This window comes from Lampris incognitus, chromosome 9 (assembly GCF_029633865.1).
Source record: "Lampris incognitus isolate fLamInc1 chromosome 9, fLamInc1.hap2, whole genome shotgun sequence".
Classification (NCBI taxonomy): domain Eukaryota; kingdom Metazoa; phylum Chordata; class Actinopteri; order Lampriformes; family Lampridae; genus Lampris; species Lampris incognitus.
Genome location: NC_079219.1, coordinates 24,432,924 through 24,459,678, shown reverse-complemented (window position 1 = coordinate 24,459,678; position 26,755 = coordinate 24,432,924). Strand labels below are relative to the sequence as shown.

General features: G+C 41.6%; 1 protein-coding gene across 2 annotated transcripts; it reads right to left on the bottom strand.

Annotated features, from left to right (window-relative positions):
* Positions 1-10,506: 10,506 nt before the first annotated feature.
* fam210ab (family with sequence similarity 210 member Ab) lies at positions 10,507-15,495 on the bottom strand. 2 transcript variants are annotated; one of them, XM_056286264.1, is made up of 5 exons: positions 15,378-15,495; positions 14,863-14,897; positions 13,686-14,195; positions 12,462-12,573; positions 10,507-12,132 (listed from the first exon to the last, which is right to left on the bottom strand). In XM_056286264.1, exons 3-5 carry the CDS (start codon positions 14,138-14,140, stop codon positions 11,752-11,754), a joined length of 948 nt encoding a protein of 315 aa, XP_056142239.1. In that variant the 5' UTR covers positions 14,141-14,195; positions 14,863-14,897; positions 15,378-15,495; the 3' UTR covers positions 10,507-11,751. The 2 variants fall into 2 exon arrangements, with proteins under 2 accessions (XP_056142239.1, XP_056142240.1); XM_056286265.1 differs by having other exon boundaries at positions 13,686-14,180.
* Between the last annotated feature and the right edge of the window lie 11,260 nt (positions 15,496-26,755).

Sequence of the window (26,755 nt, the reverse complement as noted above, 5' to 3'; positions counted from 1 at the left end):
TACGCTGAGTTGGCGGCACCCGGGATCGAACTCACGACCTTGCGATCCATAGGCGAGAGCTCTATCGACTGAGCTATGCCCGGGTACAATTGCCCAAGGAACACAGGCTTACTATATTACATTCCGACACAGACGAGCCAGCTCACCTACTCGGCGAGGCGCATTTTCCTCGATAAGTGACACATTTCACGCATAAATATCAGAGAACTACCGGGGTGGGTTATGCGCCCAAATATAGGCTATAGCCTAATAAGTTGAAATTGGTTTAGTGTCGAAAGTTTCCACATACTTTAGCCAACCTGGACTTTGTGAATTCGTTTTTGTGATATAAAAATAGAAATCGTATGATTCATTGTCTTCTTAATAATCTGCCCTAAATAATGCATTATTGAAAATGCACTTTTTGCGCCAAACAGCGTCAAACCTGCTGACCGGGGAACATAGGACCTTTCTTTATAAATAGGGTCCTATGTTCCCCTGCACATACAAAACGGGGAACATAGGACCCTCTTGGGGAAAAGTGGGGAATATAGGGCCCTCTGTATACAAAAAGGTCCGATATTCCCCGGTCTCATACAAAGCGGGGAACATAGGACCCGGGGACTATAGGACCCGGGGACTATAGGGAGGACCCCGTGCGCGACATACGAAACAGGCCTGTACTGCTATGTATTAAAACTTTTTTTCCTGCATGTTTATTGACATTCCGCTCCTCATTAGTTGAGCACTTATAACAACACCATTGACGGTTTCGGGAAAAAAACACTATATATAAGGACCGCTATATATATTTATGCAATCACGCATGTCACGCACGAAATAAGCTTGTACTGTAATACATTAACGTTTTTTTTCCTACATCTATCTTTATATATATGCTTATCCTATTCTCATGACCCTATTTTGCAAACTGGAGGCGCTACAACTGTATAGCTGACTGGTTTTTAAACTGCATAGTGCAGCGCTAAAAATATCTGAACTAAACCAACATCTTTACTTCTTCTTAACATGGATGATCTAGTATGTACACCAGTTTGGCTGTGCTAGCTATTTAATACATTCATATCTTTTTAGGACCCTATTTCCAACCCTACTTTGAAAATCAGAAAAACTATAAATTTAGTGCTGATATGTATCAAGCTGTATGGCACGGCTAATGGGAATTGTAGTTTTTAAAAATATTAGCGTGTTTTCTAGAATTGGAATTTGTAAATACTAAGTTGAGAGTACACTGAAGGGTTTAAGGGGATGGGAAACACATTTTTGTGATTAGACTTTAAAGATCTAATTGTTAAATGGGTGAAAATTAATTTTGACCAAATTTGACAGTGTGTCCCATGTCTGTAGCCCCTTCTTTTGCTGAATGACAAGCCTTCTTCCAACATGCACTGAGGTCAAGGTTCAGAGGTCAATATTTCAAAGCAGGAGCCATTTAAAATCTTTGGACTGACATGTTACGCTGCAGGTCCAATGATGTATTTGGTTTAGTTCTATGACAAAGTTTTAATTTTCACATTTCAGGGACATAGCCTTGGCCCAGGCTTACTTTCAGACAGCCCTGTGGAGGCCCAACACTTGAAATGAAGGATTTTTTTTGTTTGTTCTGTTTTTTTTGTTTTTGTTTTTTGTCTGTTTTTGTAGAAATAGTGACAAACATCATTTAAGGTAACCATTTTTGACTAATTTACAACCAAAATAGTAATTTTGGCCTTCTTCGAAGCTTATTTTCCTGATGAAATGCAAGGTCTTTCTTTTCGGACCTAACCCTAACCCTGCAGCAATGCCCTGGTCAGCAGGACTGCAATATGTAAAGGTGACCAAACAAACAAACAAACAAACAAACAAACAAACAAACAAACAAAATAACAATTGTGAAATGTAATTTTCTTGTCTGGGACAGGAGAGGTCCTGCTTATGTAAAGTATCTCAGTCATTTATATCTATCTATGTATCTATCTTTAATACATCAGGGGCCTCATTTGAGATTTGAGAGTTTGTTTTTGTTTTTGTACAATGGCAAAACCCTTACAACCCTTTCAAAACCCTTACAGTGCACAATAATAAATAGGTGGGCCTGTAATAAAAAAAACAGTCGGAATGAAAGTGCAAAATAATAATAAATACATATCTTGGACATCATTATTGTTATTATTTAGCACTTTCATCGTAGCTGTTTATTATTACAGGCGCATCTATTTAGTGTCCTTATCTCAAGTACTCCAAGCCATGGCAGAGGAGGTTTTTAAGTGTGTATGTCTGTGAAGCCATGTGAGTAGACAATAAAGGTGTGTATTCTATTCTCTATTCTATTAATCCAATATTTGTATATTATTGCTTTCACAGTGAATAATAATAACAGCTAATTAAAATAACAACAATTATAACGACAATAACAATGTTTAGTATGCAATATGCACACAATACCTAAACCTCTCTGGTTATGTCAGGATGCTGCACGCTTGATAGCCCTTGTGACCCTCTGGCTCTGGTGACGTCACAGAGCTCACAGGCTGTAAACAGCAAATTACAACAAACGTTAACTAGCTGCCATCACTTTATTTGCCGAGGAGCTTCCGTTTTGGGGCTACCCTTTCTTAAACAAAGGGAACACAAGCTAGACAGTTAAGATATATATGCCACTTCTTACATCTTGTTTCATAAGCAACATACTACATTTATCTGGAATCCTACAACACGTGAGGATCAACAGGCATTATATTTATCACTTATTTGTCTCTGTGTAGCTGATAATTATGTGCAAATAAGCAAAAGGAAGCAGTATGGATGAAGTATTTGAATCATCAGGGACAGTCGTGTTTTTGAGTTAAGAAATGTGGACGATATCGCTAAAAGAGAACCTTACAATGGGAGTTGACAGTGAGGGAAATACTTCCGGGTTGCGTGTCGCGGTCGGGTTAATTAATGTTGGAGCGAGTAGATGGGCGGAGCAGCTGCTCCGGAGGAGCGTCACATATAGTCCATGGGCCAGACGATATTTCGGTACACTCAAGGTGGCAAAACTTACTTATAATTTTTGAAAGGATCCATGTCTGTAGATGATATTTTGGTATGATAACCATTCCTGAGTGGCAGCTGTATCACAGTTATCAGCTCATGAAGTTAACCACCCCCTAAAGTAAATTGCATTTTAGACGCTGGTGCATATCCTGGTTTAGCCTCATGGTCAGGACATTTTTCAATGTTCTATAATATTGTCTTTGGTATCACTTTAAAGGGGACCTTCTTAGCTTTCATTCAAGCCCTGTTGTGGATATTTCTCACAAATATAGAGGTCACTTGAGCTCTTCAACCCGTCAATAACACACATCTTTCTGCAATTTTCGCCTAAACTATATACTTTCTTTTAGCCCTGTGGCATCTAGGAATATCAGGGACACAAAACACAAAAACTGGGATACTCACAGGACTGTAAAGATTCAGGAAATGTATAATATACCCATACTATTTCATTGTGTGAGGTGATTGTGAGCCTTAAATGAGAACTAGACCAAAGCCAGTTAGGTCACAAACTGGTCTCTATACATTTGTTTAAATACACAATCAAAATACATGATAAAAAGGAATACCATAGTGAGGTAATGAACTATTTTAATATTTTAAACAACATTGACATTTACATATACTTAGTCAATGATACATGTAATCCCATATCATTAGTGGGTATATGTAATGGTAATGGGTAGGGTAATGGGTATATGTGAATATGGTTACATTATTGTTATCAAGCTCTGGGTAACCAAGTCCAGAATCAACATCCTGTGCATCAATAGACTACTACCACAGTAATACCGTCAGAATCATCACACTGTCATTCATCAAACTGCTCGTTTCTCTCATCATCTGACTCCCCAAGTTCAAAGTCCAGTTCTGGACCATCCTGCTGTTTTTGGTTACTGCAGGTCTGTAACCTGCACATGTCTGTGCATGGAAGTCCATTTGACAGGCACATGCAGCTTGGCATTTTGCATGAATGCACACACTTGCATGTTAGCATTTCCAAGACCACATCTGGTGCAGGTGGGGAGCGCATCCAGTAAATGGCCAGCTTGCCTTCATCGTCTGTCCATCCATACTCAGTAGGGCTTGGCACCACAGGGTTAGCCTGCAGACAGCACTTCCATATTGCTGCCTGATAGTTGGCTCGTTGAACATGCATAAAGAGACAGTCTGTACATGGTGGCAGCTGGCTGGACTCAACCTCTCCCCTTTTGGTGCAGAAGAGCTGGTAACGCAGTTTGTTCACCTCAGCAGTGCTGCTATTAGCAACATACATCCGACAGGTGAACTGCTCAATTTTCTGGAACAGCTCATCACTCACATTCCATGTCTGTCCCAGTTGACTAAAAGTCTCTTGGCAGGAAGTGTGCTTTCTCACTATCTTCAGGGCATTCAGCTTCCCTCGACCAGCGAATGCACTGACAGTGTCGCAGCCTGTGAAGGCATGTAAGCCAATTAGGCTGTCACAGATGCTGTCTCCAAGTGAACTTGCCAGTTTGGTGATGTCGACAAACCATGTGCGGTTCTGAGTCCCACACTTCTGGTAGATGGGACAGGTGATGTCCTTCTGGAAGCCAAGACAAAGCACCATGACATCAGTGTCCTCAGCTGTGATGATAACTGACTTTGAGCCCGCATTTGCTGCATGCAATGCATGCAGGAGCAGACGGGTGTCAGCTTCTTCATGTGTGGAGTGCAGTTCTGCTGCTTCCTCACACCCATCTTCTGTCAACTTGTAGCAGGTTTCCTCACAGGTCATGTACAACACCTTGCCATGCAGCATAGCTCTGTATCGTGGGAGTTTCCACTCTTCCACCAGAAACTTGATGAGACTGGTCTTGTTGGAGGAACTGCACAGAAATTTTCTCCACTGCTGGACGTGGTGTCCCCCTGCAAGATTCTTGTACTGGAGAGTGATGTCTCCACCCCGGTTCAGTCGTTCAGCATCTTTGATCAAAGTCTGGTGATAGACATCAAAAACAACATCAATCCTCCCACTCTGTGCTCCCTCATGGAGGACCTGGGTCAAGGCTGACTCTGCCACCTGTGCAAAGGTTTTGTTGTTGCCATTCATTGTTTGGACCAGGCTCATCCCATCAACGATGGAAGTAGACGGGATTGGGATGTCTTCTGCAGGAGATACATTCTTTTCAAGCTCTCTGGCAAGTGCAGCCTTGTTTGTTTTTCGTAAGGACCCATCAGCATTTGCCAGTGCCCATGGTAGTGGGCCCAATGGGTAGGCAAGGACATCCTTCAGATTCACCTTCCTGCTTTCAGCCACCAGGATCATGTGACTGAAAAGGTTTCTATCTGCCTTCAGAACCACACCCTGTGCTTTCTTTCCATGAGCTTGTTTTGTGCTGACATTGGAGAATGTTTTCAGACTTTGCTTGGTCATCTTGTCGTGGAATTTCACAGGTGGTGGGTCTGCATCTAACCTTGTTTGCTGGAATGCTTGGTAGGCCTCTTCTCCTTTCTCAAGAGCTCTCAAGAGATCTATGGTCACATCAGGTGGAGCCATGTTGCCAGTGGAGAGGCTAACCAAATCAATCTCATCAGGGGACATAGGATTGAGCCAGTTATTCTCCATAAGGTCCATGAGAGACTGGACATCTGCTTCATCTCTCTTGATCCTTGGACTCTGTAGATCTGGATGAGACCATTTGCACCTGCCTTGACCTGTCAGGTCTCTCAGCTGTCTGAGGTACATGCTTCTATACTCAGCTGTGAGATAATATTTGCTCACAGCTCCTGGCTTCAAGCTGAATCCCTTTGTCCCTCCAGCTGTTTGGGTGTCTTTGTTCACCGTTTCTTCTATAGCTTGGTCAACAGGGATTCGGCCAAAGGGATTGGTGGAGCCCAGTTGGACTGAGAAGCCTCCTTCCATGAATTCTGTGTACACATCTGGGTGTGTGATGGGCAGCTCAGACATCTGGGCGTAGTAGTAGGGGAGGTAGCGTGCATAATTCATCCTGTCATAAGCAAAGCACCATGGGATCATTGCTCGAATGCTAGCCAAGTGTAGCATCCAGTCTCCCTCTCTGGATGCTCGGATGAGCCCCAACAAGATTTCAACCATGTCCAAATAGGACATCCAGAAGTTCGAGAGGCTGCCGTTTCCACCTCTAAGGAACTCACGGTAGACTTCAAATAGATCCATGATGCGTGTACAAGAGCTGTTCTCGAGGACCTCCTTCAAAGCATGTTGTGAGACTTCTTTCCCAAGGCTGTCAATGGTCTTCAGTGTCTCATTCAGGTGAACCATGTCATTCCTGTGAGTTTCTTCCAACCAGGACAGGAAACCATTCAAGGTCAGTCGCATGAGAGCCTCATACAGGAGCTTGTGTAGTCGCACTGCCCTGTTGTACTTGCGGCCATCCATAGCACCAGCAATTGAGCCTTCTGCAATTATGCCAGACTCAATGCAGAGGTCTTTGAGTCCAGCATCTTGGAAACGCTTTCCTATTATTGCCAGCAGTGTGCAGATGGTGTGGAATACCCCAAGCCTAACGATGATATCATGGAACTTGTCATGGTGTTTCCATGTGATCTCGACAGCCTTCGCATACAGGGCTTGGTCAAAGACACAGACAATCTTCCTCAGGCCTAAGCACTGCATGATGCTCAGTGACTGGTTAAGCACCTCGTTGACAGTAGACATTTGTGTCGCTGGAGCATTGATGGTAGGCAGATAGCCTATATTGTCAGGGATGACCGTCATCTCTCCTCGAGTCAGGATGTTGAAGCCTGTCCAGCTGCTGACTGACTGTTCTTCTTGTTGTGACATGCGTGCTAGGACCCAAAGAAGGTTTTTCTCTCTGGCAAGCTTAGTATTGGCTGCAGTATCGGCATCTGACTTTTTGCTTTGTGGTGGCCCTACCCGTTGTCCAGCATTGTAAGTTGGTAACATTGGTGGGGGTCCATCAATGCTTCTCTTCTTTGTTTTGGGAACAGTGGGCATGGGTTGGACAGGAAGTGGGTTGACTGGCTTTGCTTGCACAGCAATCCCATTGACTCTGTGAGATGTTCCCTCACCACTGACAGTTTCTTCAAGACGGTCGATATTGTCCCAGGCTAAAGTTGTGAATATGCCAGGATGGATGTTAGCTGGAAGGGCAATGCCACTCCCTGATGATGAGAGTTTCTGGAGACACAGGGCAGTGTTGATCTCTTCCATCTGTGAATAGGACACACTGTGACCAAGTCGGTTGAGGATGTTTATCAACTCTACATTTCCTGTCAACCATTTGACACTGAATGGCAGAACAATGTGCTTGGAAGGCTTGGTATTTCCACATGTCACTGCATATACTATGTCATGGCCAAATGACTGCAGAAGGCACTGCACTCTCTGGGATGCATGATCAGGATCATTTGAGCCTGTGAGTAGAGAGTACAGGAAGATAATGAGCGACTCTGGAATGGTAGGACATTCTGCTTCTGGTTTGACTTCAGGCGGCCAGGTTTGAGGAACATCTTGACTTTTAATGTCTGCTCTCAATTTGATGGCTGCTTTGGCTATAACATCTTGTGCACTGACACTTTTCAGGGTCTGCAGCTCCCTTTTGAGAGACTGATTTTCTTTGGCAAGTTCCCTCATGGACAAGTTATCGGGATAGAGGAGGAATTTTCCTTTCTCATCAGGGAATATCTGCAAGGCTCTAGCAAACTCACTCTCCAGGTTTCGCCTTATGTGCTTCTTGGTTGATTCCTTGACTTGGGCAATGCCTTGGGAGTTCATTGAAGCTACCAGTCTAGAAGAGAGATCAGTCATTGTCATCACTTGAGGATTGCCAAAAAGCTCCATCCTGATGAAGAGGAACAGCTCATTGTATGCCTTATTCACAGCAGCTTCATACTGGGCTGCAGCATCATCATCTTCATTGCTGGCAACCTCTCCTTTGGAAACCTCTTCTTTGGTGTAAAGTCTATAGCATGACCTGTGGTAGTGCCCTTCAGCTGCTACAAGGTCTCTACTCACAATGGCAAGGATTCTGCTGTCCCTTTTCTTTGTGGCTGCACTCCTGATCTTTGCATCAGCTCGCAGTTCTCGACACTGCACCAGTACTTCTCTCGTATTCTGTCTCTTGGAATATTTGCTGTTTTTCTGACAAAATATGCACTCTGCATCATAAGTCCTAGATGTACTTGGAGCATGTCGAGCTACTCTCTTAGATTGTTTCTCTTCAGCAGACACAACTTTTCTTTTCTTTTGCAAGGAGGCCATCAATAATTTGCTTCATAGTGAAGATACTGCGACACTTTCTGTGGTAGTAGATTGCTGGAATCTGTCCCTCAGGAATGTCTTTTGCCAGTTTCAAAACTGGTGCATGATTTCGTATCTGAGCTGCCCTGAGCAGAGTTCTCCATGAGTCGACACTTTGTAGTGAAACCAGCTTATCTGTATCATCAGAACAGTGGATAATGCACTCCACCCGTGGGCGCTTTGGTATTGGGTAAAAACTTGCTTGTTCACCAGTGGCCATATTCAGTCAGTTTTCACCTGCCACATACAAACAAATACATGTAACTTAGGTGTATGAACACTACTAAAACAAAGTTTACTTTGCTTCACCAGCGTCATATTACCATTATTTATCTTACATAGCCACAAATAGATACATTACCTAGTTGCTATGCAACAGCTGTATTTTGTTCACATGAGGCCGCTAAAATCAACACAAGATGAAAGTTCCTCGTAGCCACTTTAACTAATCATATTAACATATACATTAAAAGAACATGCTAACATTATGGGAAATTAGCTTACAATCTTCTCCAGAGTGAGACAAGAAGATAGATACCAGTTTCCTCTATATGTGTTTAGTAGAAAGCTGTCTGGCTGCACGTTAGGCTAGCTTAGCACAATGAATGGAAGTACACAGTACTGGTTATCCTTGGTTGTTGGCCAACTAAGAACTGTCCCAGAGTTTAAGCTAGGCTAATCAGTACCAGGGGTGTTGAAATGCTATATTTGTAAAAATCTGGGCAAATACACAATCGTGAGAGGCACAGAAACAGGTTTCCTGAAAGAAAAATGAAATAGCTGCTCATTTGGAAAGGTTATCATGTATTATTTTACTTCTGTTAGTGTACCAAATAAAATGGCACCAGTGAAGTTGTGTCACCTTGGGTGATATCGATATCTGGTCTGACCCATGGACTAACTGGCTTTGGTCTAGTTAGTTTCTTAGTAATAATGCCCTTCTAATTTAAGGTTCACAATCACCTCACACAATGAAATAGTATGGGTATATTATACATTTCCTGAATCTTTACAGTCCTGTGAGTATTCCAGTTTTTGTGTTTTGTGTCCCTGATATTCCTAGATGCCACAGGGCTAAAAGAAAGTATATAGTTTAGGCGAACATTGCAGAAAGATGTGTGTTATTGACGGGTTGAAGAGCTCAAGTGACCTCTATATTTGTGAGAAATATCCACAACAGGGCTTGAATGAAAGCTAAGAAGGTCCCCTTTAAAATGATACCAAAGACAATATTATAGAACATTGAAAAATGTCCTGACCATGAGGCTAAACCAGGATATGCACCAGCGTCTAAAATGCAATTTACTTTAGGGGGTGGTTAACTTCATGAGCTGATAACTGTGATACAGCTGCCACTCAGGAATGGTTATCATACCAAAATATCATCTAAAGACATGGATCCTTTCAAAAATTATAAGTAAGTTTTGCCACCTTGAGTGTACCGAAATAGGAAATTTTGGGCTCTGGCCCATGGACTAATATTGCTGTTAACGGATTCACATTAAGGTTAGTGGACGACCAGACCGGGTTGATTTGTCTTGCGTGTGAATACACACCTGTTTAGCAGGGGCGATGTCAAGAGATTAGATCTGGGATATCAAATCTAAATATCACTCGATCACCATCTTCCTGCTCTGAGGAATGACAACAACAAATGAATTAAATATGACCGTGACTGCAAACAGTAACTGTTTTTTGTTTTTGTTTTGTTTTTTGGTAATTTTTGAATCACGCCTCTTGATTTTCTTGTGCTTGGCTAAACAGGACCGTGCCATGAAGGATTAAGCTCATTTTATCCCACAGTTAGGACAGCTGCTCAGACTTTTCCTGAAAAATTTTTTTTTTCTTTCTTTCAGAAATTGTAAACACAAAGCAAAAGACATACATTCCTTGACGAGTACCTCTTCACTTCCGAGACAGGGCACATCTTCCACCTGAAGTGACTTTGCCCTCGAAATGGCATGAGAGCCACCAGAGAAATACGACAGACAACTGAATACCAGTTTCACATCGATGAGGTTAATTAAAAACATTACCGTGAGAGCTGTTAGTCAGCCAATGACGAGATGCGTTTCCAAACAACCAATCTGTATACTTTGTGCGCTTCACAAACACTACACGCTACAATAACAAAATAAAAACAGTACGCAAGAGGGAAAACACAAAATCTCAAAATCGAAAATTTTGTTTTGAATTTATGTGCAATTGTCCAACACACACACACACAACGTTGGAGAAAAATGTAAAATCTAAAAGTAAAAACAAGACAAAATAATGCAACCAAAACTAAGGATATATGCACATTAACTCAGATGTGCTTTCTCTCTCTAAAGTTCTGACTGAACAGTCAAACTTGATTGTTTTCACCTTGTTCAGAAACGTATTGACTTGAGTTTTGGACAGCGAATGACTCGAATGCTATCTACATGAAAACATAAGGCTACCTGTGCTTTATGAAGAGACTTGTGTAGGCTTTTGCAGGTTCAAGGTCCAACAAATAACCCAGACACTGCAGAACAGTGAAAATGACTGGTTACTCAGTGAAAATTGATTCAGTAAACTGAAAAGGACAGCTGAAAGGATCCTTATTGGGGTGTTCTGCTCACACAATCACTTTGAATGCATTTGTTTGTATTTATTGAGTTGTGGTCATTTTCAGTTGGCAAACAGTCTTTCAACATGTGATATACAACAGGTATACCAGATGTTTACACATATGACGGACAAATAATTCCACGAGCATCTCAAAACCAACAGCAACTTTCAAACAAACATCTGGTTTCACTCCTTGTTTTACGGACAACTTCTTTTTTCAGTCAAACATTAGGAGGTACAGAACCAAACATTATGCAATATATTAGCTTTGGCAATCTTGCTAAAAAATACATTAGAAAATGTTATCTTATTTTCCCCCAGCATTGAAAGACATGTTGATACACAACCTTCAGAAAGGCTTTGATGGACCAGGACACATAGTTAACCATGTACTTCAAGTTTAATTTCCTTAAACGCTTAAAAGGATTAGCACTGCTCCAGTCTCTGGGGCAGCATTGTTTTCAACACAGGAATATAACAAATTTGATGTGTCTTCTCCCTCAGGTGACCAGAGATTATCACATATGGACAGCTAAGTGTTAAAAAGTACACCATCTGTGCCACTTTACATCCATGACTGAACCAGAACATTGCATCTCCAAGTGTCTGCTAATTAGTTGCTACCTTGCCTACATTTTAGAGTGTATCATGGTAGGGTTTGTCAACTTAAGATGTTATTCATTGATTTTCACATAGACAGCAAGTAAAAACTGAGTTGTGTGGGGTGAATATTTAAGGACAAGGATAGTGCAATCTCTCTCTTCTCAAGAATAGGTTTTGCCAGTTTGTGCAACTTGCCCAAACCCTCTTGACTCTTGTCGATATGATCAGAGGTTAATTTATTTAAAGATGGTGCCCATAAACAGTATTCGCTAGTCGGTTTTCTTTCTAAAGAATGGTTTTCTCTCAGACACTTTGTCTTTGGTTTCCTGCAGTTTCTCTGAAAACTTGTCCTTGGTCTCCTCCATTTTTCCGGAGAATCTTTCTTTTGTCTCTTCCATCCTTCCTGACAGAAGTTCTTTGGTTTCCTCCATTTTTTCAGAAAACCTCCCTTTCGTCTCCTCCATTTTTTCAGAAAACCTCTCTTTAGTCTCCTCCATTTTTTCAGAAAACCTCTCTTTAGTCTCCTCCATCTTGTCCTGTATGTACTCTTTGACTGGCGGCGGAGTGGAGAAGTAGCCATGCCTCCGGAGATATTGCACTGAGAGGGACGTCCCACCCAGAGTCGCAGTGTACCTGGCAGGTGTCGCAATCTATGAGGAAACAAAGATAGGGTAACCACAGCATGTTAACGGATACTGCAAATGCAATGCCCAGACCCAGCTCCCTGAATCACTCCTTTGTTACATCCATTTCTCCATTAGATGCCAGTGTCACTGAGTATACCCATTTTTTCAATTGATGCCAGCTGAAATTAGTGTCAGGTGAACGAAAGCATCCTACAAACTATTCTGAAAAAACAGGGGTGACATTCTCCACTAAAACAGAGAGATATTCTATTTCTTACTGAAACCTTATAGTCCAGGTCAAGGGAGAAACTGATGTAGTAAAATAAAAAATAGTTGCTATTGCTGTGACTTACCTTATACATGGCATAGGCAGTGAGTGCATACCCACTTGAAGAGTCTCTCAAAAGGCCAACTATTGACTCTGGTAAACCAATCAGCTCCAGGAATGGCACAACATTCACACCTCTGAGGTGACAAAACGGGGGTTAATTTCAGACTAACTGCCAAGACACATGCAAAAAAAAAAAACAAGTATTTTTTTTACCTTAGCCAAGTCATTTGCAAGGCTGTGACACCACATTGTGTCATACTCCATATTATAAGGACTTCTGTTACTACTCTGAAAATTCTTTAGAAAAAAAACAAAACAAAAACAAAAACCCTGATATAACGCACAATAAAAACATAAGGGAAAATAATATTCAGAGTAGGGTTGGGCGATATGTCAAAATTTTCCTACTGGCTACCATCAGTCCCCCCCTCAATTTTACTGAAACATTACATCCTATTGGCTACCCTCCTTCAATTAAAGTAAATCACTTTCAGATCTTCACTAAGCAATAAGCTGTAAAGACAGGCTGAACAGCTGCCCAACACTATGGGGGGGTGTCCATCAGAGAAGGACGCCTTCGCTTGCAGCCCCCAAATGAATCAATGGGTGGGATAACATAACTATTGCTATTAAATTATCAGGGTGCACAATTGCACATAGTTTTTGGTCTAGTTCTCAAATATGATTTATGAATTGACATTGCTCTTCAGCACCAATCGATCAGACAGCAACCACTAAAGCTGGCTTAATTGTCATTTAGTCACTGTCCTGTTTTGTGAAAGACTCGTTGGAAATCAGTGCAACAAAGAATGTGCATATGGCCTAACTCCAACAGCTGGTTCCTATTCCTGCATGCTTTGAATTGTGCTTTACATGTTAATTATTTATCAAGTTGAATTCTTGAGAAGGCAGACCACTAAATTAGTAAAATAAAAGGACAAAAATCATGCAAATAAATTGCCCCCCCCCCAAAAAAAACCCAAAACAAAACAAAAACCAACAATTGCTGATTGGACTCACCAATATATTTGTCCAATCACCCAAGCCTAATACACAGATGTCAGATTTAGGCTACAAGCTCTGGCCTAGCTAAAATACTGGCAGTTCGCTCATTCGAACTACCAATACAGTGGCTGTGTTTTAACTAATTCTTATGTGACAAGGCTGGACTGATCTATAAAATGTAATAACTGCCATGTGGGAGATCAGATGGAAAGATATAATTTAAAAACATTTCAAGACTTACTTCATAGCAGCGTAATAGAACGTTCCAAACCAGACAGAAGAGGTCACAAGGTGTACGGGGATCATCACCTTCCCATACTGTTTAAATGTCTTCTTAAACCTTTGGAACAAACTAATGGACTTGTCCTGCAAGGGGTCCATCTCCTCAGGCTCTCCTTGGGTAATGGGGGAGGCTTCAGTCTTGGCTTCCTCTCCATGGACGGGTTGACCGCTGTTATCAGAGTGGAGGGTGGTGCTGTGTTGAGGTTCCTGCTCCGGTGGCTGTTGCTGTTTTGGCTGATGCGCGGCCTTGACAGAGGCAGAAGTTGAAAGCCAGTGTTGGCCTGCAGGTCGGGATAGGCGGAGCATGCAGCAACTTAACACCGCAGGTGGATCGCAGATGTTGACGCCGATGAGCCCCGAGCGCATCATGGCCACCTGCCGCAACATTTTCAGGGATAGAATGCGCTGCATCATCCTCGTTTTCACCTCCCCTCCTTCTTTCCTCTGGTGTGATCTACACCCACAGACCCTGGGTTTAGAGAAGATACTTAAAAGAAAATACGCTCTGTATAATCACAGAACTGTACTGATACATTCAATTTATATTCACATATTGCTTGTATAAGTAAACATACATTTATTACTAACAATATCTTCCCCTAATAAGCTTTTTAATCTATTATAGGGGCAAACATACAAACAAATAGGATGGGTCTTTTTTGAAAACCAAGGATCATCATTCTCACAAAGAATGAAAAGACCAAACTACATCAAGGCATCCAAGATGAAACAATTCCTCTTAGTCTAATTCCAAAATATTTGTGGTTCAGATTATTCCAAGTTCTAATGATAAAAGCAGATTGAAAAACATATTTAACTTTGCATGACTCAATGATAAGACAGTGGAGCTAATGTCAGCTGTTCATAGCCAGATAAAAATCCAGGCTGCATAAAACAAAGTATTTAACTCTCACTTCAAGCAACCAATCGTCCCTGACAAACTACCTTCATTTCAATATCACTTCAACATATCTCATTAACCTCAACTAAACTGTATTTGTGAATGCCAGTACTGGAACCAACCGCCCAAATCTTATCTTGAGTCACTGGGTCAGACCAACATCCATGTTCTACATCAGCTTCCTCCTTCTTATACAATTCAACAAATGGCATCAGTTCAAGGCGTGCTAACATACCTTAGATTGTACGTTCAGAACCATAAATGCAGCTCCTGAAATGAGAAAATGGAAAGATGTATCAGTGCAGTAATCTGAACTAACATTCAAACCTGATCAGAGTGAAAGCACTGCGCCACAAGGGTTCTGGTTGCGCATGTAAAGGTTACAAAACTTTTGACACTCCTATCTCTAAGTAGCAAGCCTTAGCTAATTCTGTCTATAAGCTTGTTGGCGTTAGACAGCGTTGTCTAGAGCACGATGTGGAAATCGCATTTGGGTTTGTTTGTTTTTTTCCAGGCTGGCAGGGTTGGGGGGGGGGGTACATAAAGAAAGCCTGCAGACATTGCTCGTCCTTCTACATCGCAGACCAAGGCCCCGCGGAGCGCTGCTGCCAACTTTGGCTCGCAGCGGTGACTTGCAATAGCGCGGCGCTAGCTGCTAACGGGCTAGCTCGTAACCTGACAGTAAACTCGGCTTTTTCCTACGAATATTATATCTTCTAAACAGAGGAGAGGTGGACATCGTGTACATACGTTGGGAAATGTGTGCTGAGGTCCGGACGAAATTGTGCCCTGGGTGCTGGGGGCCATTTAAGCCGTGCCCGACGTGTCAGTCAAGGACCTCGGATGTCACGGCAGGAGGGGGTCCGCATGTGCTTTGGTTGCGTAGAGGACGATGGGAAATGAAGTCATAGGGTGTACCGCCGTGACGTGCGCAAACTGGCAGAAAAACATCACTTCCCGGTGTACACGGCTCTGCGTAAACTTGTTTGAAGAAAGTTTATTTGTTTTGTACTGTGTTTCTCTACTGTAGTATGTATATTTGCTAATTAATGTTAAGCTTCTCAGCGTTCAAACGCTTCGACGCCATGCCAATAGAGCATTTCAAATTCAAATTCAAATGTCTATTTCTTACATGCAAAATAAAAGACAACGCATAAAAAAACGACAAACGATAAAATCAAATCAGAAGAATTCTCAATAGAGAATCCGACAAAAATTATATGTTCGAAAAGGAGCATGAGGAAGTTACTACTTATAATTTCCTCTAATGCTCAATTAATAAACCTAAATAATAAACTTAGTTTTTTTTTACACGTCAGAGTATGTCATTATCAATAACTATCTCACAATGACTCAAAAAAATAAAAATAAAATAAAAACAATAAAATAACAAAAACGTAAAAGAAAGAAAACAATAATAATGATTTCCAAGAAAAAACAATAACAGTGTGCGTCACAGTCATGAGAGGAGCAAAACCTCCTCCTCATCCTTGGACCTCTTTAAAAAAAATTGTTTGTTCCTCTTTTTGAATTGATTTAAACTTGTGCTTTCCTTGAGTTCTTCTTCTAGACCATTCAACAAACGTACCCCATAATTTGAAATACACATACTTTTGCGAGTTATACGAGTATGAATTGACAGACGTGGAGGTGGCGAGTGATTTGTTGTGAAGTCTCTCCGTCTGCGCCCTGTCGTTTTTTTTGCACTACGCCTGTTCTCACTGAAAGAACCTGAACACACAAATGCAGTTAAACTGAACTCTCTCTCTCTCTCTCTCTCTCTCTCTCTCTCTCTCTCTCTCTCTCTCTCTCTCTCTCTCTCTCTCTCTCTCTCTCTCTCTCTCTCTCTCTCTCTCTCTCTCTCTCTCTCTCTCTCTCTCTCTCTCTCTCTCTCTCTCTCTCTCTCTCTCTCTCTCTCTCTCTCGCCCTCCCCCTCACACACACACACACACACACACACACACACACACACACACACACACACACACACACAGATTATTAGTTTTGATAAGTTTCCAATATATGTTACAACAACGTAATACATCTACCAGATCAACACGCCAGGTTTGGATGCGTTACGAAGTTACGAACCACGCGCAAGCACAACGCACGAACACTTACGGCGGACACACACGCCTGCAATACATAGATCTACCAGCAGATGGCACACAAAGCTCATCATTGAGGGAAGATGAGCTTCAATCCATTCTAGCCTTATCCAAACATTATCTTTGCTTATTTGGGTTAGGTTTGAAATCGACAGTGTATATGTATATGACAGAGTATATTTCCTTTTGTATTTGAGATCTAGTTGTAAATGACCAACGCAGGTTTCGCAAATGATTAACAACAAAGGTGTGCAAGTAAAGAGGGGTCCACTGCAGTTTTATATGCTACGGTTTGCACACTTGCACTACTGTGGACAAAATGAAGTTGAAGCTGTCGTGGGTGTATGATCTGGGTCATCGGCGCTCTCCCATCCCCTTATTGGTGTTTTAGTTCACCTGCGTGCGTGTGCCTTAATGACCCTGTTTGCCCGGCTTCACTCACCTCCCTTTTCTCCGATTGGCTGTCCGGTTCCTGCCCTGACCTGCGCCCTGATTGGCCTCTACTGGGTATAGGTATATGCCCCTTGGTTGCTCTGGCTCGTTGTTGGTTCGTCTTACACTCTCACTGAGACATCGCCAGAGACAGAGACTCTTGGTCGTCAGGGTGTCTCGTCAGTTTGTCTGTGAATGTTCTCATTCATCCAGGTCATAGTTATCCAAAGGAATTGAATCAAGTGCAACTGGACTTGGATATATAACCAAGTCCAGTTGCACTTGATTCAATTCCTTTGGATCTCGTCAGTTTGTGTGCTTTCCCGCTGTCTGTACCTGCCGTCTGTTCTTGCTTTAGTATAAGTTTTTTGTCGTTGGTTTTTTGTGGTTATTAAAGCTGTGTTCTAACCCAGTCTGTCCTTGCTGTCTGCTTTTGGATCCCCTGCTCCTGCCCGTGACAGAAGCACGCCTTAAATAACCTTAATGGCCGCATCTTGGTACCTGAGCTACTATATCTTTCTCTTGTAAAATCAGAAAATGCTCCCCTACCCTTTTCCTCTTCGTCCTCCTCCGTCTGCAGACGCGCAGTAGTCAAGTCAATCTGTTCTTAAAGCACAATTTAACAAGCCCGAAACCACCCAGACCCACGGCGTACCTGTACTGCACGTGTAGGTGCAGCAAAGCAGTGTTCAGTGAGAAAGGGGGGCAACAGCAAACCACTCTCAGGTCGCCGATGAGCGAGTGTGTGACCACAGTTTGCCACGCATAGCCCGAGACAAGTCCATGTTATTTGTATAGACCACTATCACAAATTTGCGTGTCAGTATGATGGTGAGTGTTTTGTAACTTTCTTGTGGGCAGCAATAAAATAATGGAAATTGGTGAAGTAAAAAAAAAAATCAAGTCAAATTTCTTTGTGAATATTCAAAAAATGTGTGGACATGTCACATGGTGGTCCCCCCCCCCCTTTTGACCTGTCCTTTGATATTTTTGCTAAACATATTTTGTTACCTGTGAATGTTTTGGCTGATGCCTGTTGTGAACACCACAATTCAACTATGCCTGGAAATAAATGTATTACGCAACAGGTATGCAAAGATAATTACTCATCTATATATGGGAACATTTAGGGGACGATCAAACTGAGAAACAGATTCATCCCAGCTACTGATGTGAAACGGTCAAGACATGTTTTCCCCCCTGTGCTTTTATTTTACATCATACAATCTGCAGTTACCACAAACAAAGCTTTGTGCTCACGGCAGTGATTTTTTTTGGGGGGGGGGGTTTTGCTCATTAATGAACACCTCCATTAGGGAGTTATGCAATGGATGTGCATCCTTTGTCTCTCCCCACCATGAAAATGAATAGCAACTTCACAATGAACTTCAATGCTCAGTATTTGCCATTGTCCTCAGAAAGCGTAAAAAGCTGTTAAAGTACACAAAGATTCTTTAGATGTATAGGAAAATAATATAAGATGAGATTGCTCAGCCAACATTTTGACTGAGGTGAACATGGCACCCAAAGAGCATGGCCCTCCTTCATTCAAACCAGTAAGTGAAGGAGGGCAGAGATATGAGAGGAGGAAAAGGCAGGTGGCATGACAGGGAAAAGAAATTAGGAAAGGCAGAGCATGAGCTATTATATAAGCAAGGCAAGGTCAACTTTAATAGTGTCGTCAGTCATCACTTGGTGACTGGAGTCCACATGGAAATGTAATATAAGTTTGGGGAGTTCTCTCTGAGCCTCTGAAATGCCGCCCTTCCGTGATAATAATAATAATAATAATTATTATTATAGCAGAAAAGTGCTGCAGAAAGGAGGAAGGAAAAGCCACTAGGACCTCATTTAATAGGAACATTTCCAAAGATATAAAAAGATCGAAAGATCAAGTTCAGCGAGGCTGTCGGAGGAATATAGAGGAAACACAGAGCCATACAACTTTGAGAGACTTTACCTGTGGAACCTGAATGGTCTTCGTTAGAATAAATGGAAAACAACCTGAACAACTTCTGTATGTGGACAAGTGCAGAAATGTTGTGTATTTGTTCTGCTCTGCATGGGAGTGTCTTGCTCACATGAAAACTCAATGCATGGACAGGGAAAGTGAAATGACAGGATCAGCATCAGAAAGTCTTATCTTAATTATCATCCCACTGATCCTAAATGCAGCGAATAAAGAAAGTCTACACACCCCTGTTAAAATGGATGGTTTATGTAATGTGGGGGAAAAAAACATCAACCAAGATAAATCATGTCAGAACTTTTCCCACTTTCTTTTTTTAAAATTACAACCCATGAAAATGAATTGAAAAACAATTAGAAACAGTTTAGGGGGGGAAAAGAAAACCAAAACGTACAATAATCTGGTTACGTAAGTGTGCACATCCCTAAAGTAATACTTTGTTGAAGCACCTTTTGATTTTATTACTGCACTCCGTCTTTTTTTGGTAAGTCTCAGCTTGGCACATCTTGACTTGGCAATATTTTCCAACTCTTCCTTGCAAAAATGTTCTAGATCCTGCAGATTGCGAGGGTGCATGCCCACAGGCCTCTTCAGGTCACCCCACTGATTATCTATTGGATCCAGGTCTGGGCTCTGGCTGGGTCTTTCCAAAACATTGATCTTCTTTTGGTGAAGCCGTTCCTTTGTTGATTTGGATGTATGCTTTGGGGGTCGGTGTTGTGCTGAAAGGTGAAATTCCTCTTGCGCTTTGTAGCAGACGTCTGAAGGTTTTACACCACAATCGACTGGTATTTGGGGCTATTCGTGATCCCCTCCACTTTGACTAAAGCCCCAGTTCTGGCTGAAGAAAAGCAGCCCCAAAAACATGATGCTGCCACCACCATGCTTCACTGTGAGTATGGGTGCTGTGTTGTTTTTGTGCCAAACATACCTTTTGGAATTATGGCCACAAAGTTCAACCTTTGTATCAGATCATAACACATTTTTCCCACATGGTTTTGGGAGACCATGTATCTCTTTGCAATATTTAGCCAGATTTGGGTGTTTTTTTGTTTTTCTTTTGTGTTGTTAAAAGGCTTCTGCCTTGCCACCCTACCCCATAGCCCAGACATATGAAGAATACGGGGGAGTGTTGTCACACTTAGGGAGCAGCCAATGCTTGCCAGAAATTCCTGCAGCTCCTTAAAAGTTGCCGCAAGCCTCCTAGCAGCTTCCCTGACCAGTTCTCTCCTTATCGTCTCATCCATTTAGGAGGGACGCCCTGTTCTTGGTAATGTCACTGTTGAGCCATATTTTCTCAACTTGATGAATTGTCTTCACTATGTTCCATGATATATATCTGATGTCTTGGAAATTATTTTTGCAGCCCTGTCCTGATCTGTGCTTTATAAGCTCTTTGTGGACCATGGCCTTTGCAGTTGGATGCAACCAAGAAGATGTCAGGGAACAGCTCAACTTTACTTGAAGTTAATCACAGTCACTTTAATTGATGGCAGGTGTATACTCGCTACTATTTAACATGAGTGTGAATGTGATTGGTTAATTCTGAACACAGCCAAACCCCCAGTTATAAAAGGGTGTGCACACTTATGCAACCAGGTTATTCTAAGGTTTGTACTTCGTTCCCCCCCCCCTAAAATGTTTCTTAACGTTTTTACTTTATGTCTATATGTTGAAATTTCAAATAAAATTGGAAAAACTTCTGACATGATTTATCCTGGTTTCTTTTTTTTACATTGCAAAAACCTGACATTTTAACAGGGCTGTGTATATTATTTACATCTACACAGAATGGCGAGTTTATTGTATGCTTTGCTATCGTTTAACTGAATGCAATTAGGCAGTCAGTTTAACTGATGCAGTAATACTAAAGTAGCCTTAGCCTATAGAGGATGAAAGAAGAACACCCAACTAAGAAGAGTTGAGATTTTTTCCTTTTGTGTGTAGAGGATGAACTACTATTTCTCTATGGGTTTTGCTTATTTAATGAATTCTCAAAAATAAATACATCTCACATCCTTAGATCAATAAGTCCCATCCTTCTCTTCTACCTTCTATGTTGCTGTTGTCAAAGCTTCAAAATAGGACGCCTTGGGAATGAGACTGTCGACTATGTCCTGCAAAGGAGAACAGTCCATCTAGCTAGCTATGGTGGTGTGTGTTTCATCTGTTTGCTGGTGTGTGTGCTGCTGAATCCATTGGATGCTACAGCAGTGACATGAGACATCAAACATCCAAACATTTTCCCTTTTCAGGTTCTTTTGGGACCAATCAGCAGCTGTTTCAATGGAGGTGGAGACATGTAGAGTGTTGAGAATTACGCTATGGTCGCGAAGCAGAGAAAACTAGTTATCCTATATGGAGTGTATGTGGGCTCTGTTAACCTCTCCTTATGTGTGTATCTTCACTGGGAGAGGAGCCCAAGGATGGAAAGTGACACTGCAACATGTGCACAAGTCTTAATAAGCAGTATAGTGGAGACTGGCTTTCAGCCCCCAAAGGGTCTTCAGTCTGATCATATGATTATATGCGATACAATCAATGTACTATGGTGGCTCTGAAGTGCAAAACTTGAAAACAAAAACAAAATGTCCAAAAAAATAATAATAATAAAAATAAAACTTTAAACCCTGAGGTGCAGATGCAACATATGAAAACAAAAACGTACAGTCCTGAGGTGCAAAACACAAATACAAAAAGAAAATACAAAAAACAAAACCAAAAAACTTGCAGCCTTGGGGTGCACTTACAACATTTGAAAACAAAAAAGAGCAGCCCTGAAGTGCAAAACACAAACATACAAAAACTAGCAGCCCTGATGTTGAGATGCAACATATAAAAACATAGTTTTGCATTTCTAGGCTACTAGTTTCTCTTTTTGTTTGTTGCATCTGTACCTCAGGGTTGAAAGTTTTTGTGTTTGTTTTTTTTTTTTTTTTGCTTTGCGCTTCAGAGCCACCGTACAACACTGATCATACGATCAAAGCAAAATATGTTACTACACAGTGTTAATTGCTAAGTTCTATTTTATTTTCAGATCACTCATATAGCAGATAAAAAGACGGATGAGTGGATTTGCATGTGCAGTTATTGTCACCATGACAGTTCCTTTTTTATTTAACAGCAGTTGTAATATATGAGTGGCATGGTGGCACAGTGGTTAGCGCTGTCGCCTCACAGCAAGAAGGTCCTGGGTTCGAACCCCGGGATTGTCCAACCTTGAGGTTCATCCCAGGTCATCTTCTACGTATGTGGAGTTTGCATGTTCTCCCTGTGTCTGTGTGGGTTTCCCTCCCACAGTCCAAAGACATGTAGGTCAGGTGAATCAACTGTACTAAATTGTCCCTAGGTGTGAATGTGTCGGCCCTGTGATGGACTGGCGGCCTGTCCAGGGTGTTTCTCCACCTGCCGCCTAATGACTGCTGGGATGGGCCCCAGCATCCCGCGTAAGTGGCTTGGATAGTGGATGATGGATGTAATGTATGAGGAAAACAAACCCGTAACATCTGTCAATATTCTGCAAACATAAAAAAATCAAACACTCATGTAAGAATCCACACAGGATATGTTTCACACATATGGTGTTCTCTTTCAACAGTATCATTTAATTTCCATTTTAACTCAACATCACTTCTACTTCCTTAAATATATCCTGTAAATAACAACAGCACCTGTAACAGCATATCTGGGGCAAAAGCTAACTTCAACACATCCACACAAACCCTAATAAACACAGTAAAGAGTGTGCGGTCACAGAAAACCCCCCATACACAAAACACCCATCACATTTACTGTCACATCTCGACCCATGAAGAGTGACGCACTCAATGACAAACATCCCTAGAACCCCCCCCCCCACACACACACACACACTGACATTGAATAAACGGATAAATTATAAGAAAGAATCAAATAGATATATGGGTCAAAGATGTATAAGGTTTTCAAAGTAGCTAAATAAATAAGTAAGTAAGTAAGTAAGTAAATAAATAAATAAATAAACAAAACAACAATTACAATTCTCTAAAAGGCTTTTTTATGTTCATTGGACTTTCACCTATGCCCTTATATTAGCTATATTTAAGAATAACGCCAATAATTCATTCATTTTTATTGTGATTCATATAGTCTTGTAAAATGTTATTCAGTATAATGCTAAGCATTTTTTTCAAAAAATAATTTTATGCCATTTTTTCATAATCACAAGATTATATATCCATGCTTTAGACTGGCAGAAATATAACTAAAAAGAAAAAATGACATTATTTTGCATACTGCATATTTGATGTGTCACAGGCACAACTCAAAAATTTTTGAAGTTTTTTTTTTTTTTACAAAAACGTCCTGCCTTATCACTGAAAAAAATGCAAAATCTATGACAACATCTGTCGCTTCATCCTTGTTTTTGCATCTCTGAATTAATGTTATTTTAGCGAATTCAGGGGACAGCTCGGGACGCCGCATCCGGGGCGCGAGCACATAGCTTCCATACCGCAAGCGACAACGTTAACCAGTCATCTAAAGGGTCCGACCTGTTAGCCAAGGACCAACGTGCCTACTTATCCATGCACGTTACAGTATGTAGGAGACATGAATGAATTGACAGAGGTATAATTTGTCATATTAAGGTGAAGGTGTGTGATGTTTTATATTTCGGTGTTGTTCGTTTTGTTATGATATCATTTGTTGTGTGGTCATGTTGAGTAAGGAGACAGCAGGTCACATGGATATGTTAAGGTCAACCGAGCCCCAGCCCCTTATTTGGCTTGCAGTTCCTTTTCGTGTTCCTGCCCTGCTCACCTGTTCCCCATTCCCTAATTGGCGAGCCTGTTCCTATTGCCCATGTGGGACTAATATAGACACCTGTTCACCTTTTGTTGTCAATAAGATAGATAGATAGATAGATAGATATCTAGATAGATAGAGAGAGAGAGAGAGAGAGGGGGGGGGGTGAGTTGGGTCGCCGTATTTTGTGTTGACCGCTATTTTCTTTGATCACCGTGATTGCTTTGATTATGAGTCTGTGCACGTTATCGTGTGCGCGTTATCCATATCAGTTGATCACCTTTTTCGCTAATAAAAAGTTAAATGTATTTTTTCTGGGATCTCAGTGAATTTTTTTTTAAGCGCGCCAGACGAGTAACAGGCCCGACCTCAGCCTCTCAGCGACTGCTTTGCTCTCTGAAGTTGCGACATTTTTGTAGAAAACAAACAAACAAACAAACAAACAAACAAACAAAAACCGAGGTATTAAAAAGAAACATCAGTCGCCGCAATGGATCAAGAGGACGAAAAGAGGAAGAGGAGGAAATTAAACAGTCATCGGAGATAACGCGCGGAGGTAGGATCACCTGTGGATGTGCGCATTAAGCTGTGTATTAATGGAAGAAACGCGCCTTGCATATTGACTGCTGTTTATTAACTGGAATGTATCCCGCTGCTGAACTTATCTCCATGCTGTGAAAGTGGGACTCTCCACTCTGTCTCTCTGGAGTTGCTGCTGTTATGTGGGGTGATGTTTGTGGGACGAATTTCCTTTCGGTCTGTGGATGTGTTTCAAATGCACAAACAATATTGTCGCGAATTCGGGGGACAGTCCAGGAACCGCCACAGCCGGGACGCGAACCCATTTTCTCTCGCTCCGCAAGCGACAAGCAGTCGACTAAAGGACCCGACCCGTTAGTCAAGGACCAAGACCTGTGTCTACTTATCCATGCACGTTACAATATATTGGGGGGGGGGGTCAACAAACCCACCACTCCAACATCTACTTATTAGTTCCTTCATTATCAACATGTACCCCTCAAGCGCACAACATTCAACAAACTCAAGCATAAATGTTTCCACTCCCAAACCCATCACATTCTTCCTCCGCATTCACTTCAACCTTACTAATTATTGAACACCCTATTGTGTCTTAATAAAAAGTCAAAATTCTCACATTCAACACTGTTCCACTTCACTCTCAGATTTCTCCATATCCTCCCTACACCCATCTCATTCATAACCCTCTCCCACACTTTCTCTGCAGCCGGTCTTCTCACTTCTTCCCCTCTTAAACGTCTACACATCACTTTTGTTTTCACACTCATCAGACTCTCTCCTTCTCCCACATACATTTCTATCGCTCCTTCCTCATCCAAAATAGCCTCTCTCTCAATCATACTGAGCCACTCTTTCGGCACCCCCCCCCCTTGATCTTTCCAAATAGCCTCTGCCGTTTCCTACCACATTTCATCACCCTTCCCCTCACTTCATCTACCAGTACTTGTCCCCTCATAAACCCTGGTACATACTCGTACACTAAATCCCTTATCTTTCTAAACCCTGCTCTCCAAATCACCTTGTTGTAGATTGTGTTCCCCTCAAATGTGATTTTTGGATTTAAAAACATTGGCTGTTCCCACACCTGCTTCACAGTCTTACATTCATACTGCACACATTTCACAAACTCTCCCCACGCTTCCAACACCTCCTTGTAAAACTCAGACACTCAACACTCCACTCAGCATACCTTTCTTCATTTGCATATACACTCCACACCCTCCACATTTATAAATTGCCTCCCTTAAAAACACCTTCCATATATTATCCCTCTTGTTTCTTAAATATCCAACCACCATTTTCACTCCGAGTGCTTTCTTTTTCACCCCTAAATTGATTAACGTCAACCCACTGTCTCCATAGTCATTTTCCATCGGCTCCTTTGCTATCCTAACTCCCTTCCCATCCCACAGAAAATCACTCGCCATTCTTTCCACCTCCTTCAACACTTTCTCAGGCACATCCAACACATTCATTACATACACAATCGTACTCATAACTAATCCATTCACAACCATCATCTTCCCTTTCAGCGTCAACCCTCTCCAAAACCCCAATGTCTTCCTAATCTTATTCAATATTTCTTAAAATATTTTAACGAACTGTGCCCCCCCCCCCATCAGTGCTGGTCACTCGTTGACAGACACTGGTTGTCAACATTAAATGGAAATGGCACTTGAATGGACAGTGTTGTTAATTGTGCTTTTTTTTGTTCTCTGCTTTTATGTTTTTGGTTGTATTGTTTTTAGGGAATTTTTGGATGTGTATTTTCGTCTTCTCTGTTGCACTGCTGTGGGCTGGGAGAAACAGCATTTCGTTTTTATTTACATGTGCACGTGCATAGTGAAAATGACAATAAACTGAATCTTGAGTATCTGTCCCTTCCTTATCCTCAATCTCTTAATTCACACCTAACACCCTGAAATAATCCTAATCCTTCTTGTCTTTTAATCCTATTCTTAAATCTTCCCTATTTTCCCCTATAAACATAACTTTTGACTTATCGATGTTTACTTTAGCCCCTGATGCCCTACTATACAACTCTAAACTATCAAATACCTCAACTACTCTTTCCTTGTCCTTTACTGTAACTGTCGTGTCATCTGCATACTGATAAACTAAACTCACCTGCCCTCCTGGCAGCTCTATACCCCTAATTTTATCATTTCCCTTCAATAGTGCCGCTATCTGTTCTGCTGACAAGGAGTACAGCACAGCCGATAGAGGACACCCTGTGTCTGTGTCTGTGACTATCCAATTGATTTTAATACAACTAACTGCCTTATCACACATTC

What these genes read in the sequence shown, in the direction of transcription:
- fam210ab (XM_056286264.1), bottom strand. Translation starts at nt 14,140, where the DNA reads ATGATGCAGCGCATTCTATCCCTGAAAATGTTGCGGCAGGTGGCCATG. An exon ending in TTCTATTACGCTGCTATGAA is followed by an intron (nt 12,574 to 13,685) that starts GTAAGTCTTGAA and finishes TTGTCACCTCAG; the next exon opens with AGGTGTGAATGTTGTGCCAT. An exon ending in CTGCCTATGCCATGTATAAG is followed by an intron (nt 12,133 to 12,461) that starts GTAAGTCACAGC and finishes GTTTCCTCATAG; the next exon opens with ATTGCGACACCTGCCAGGTA.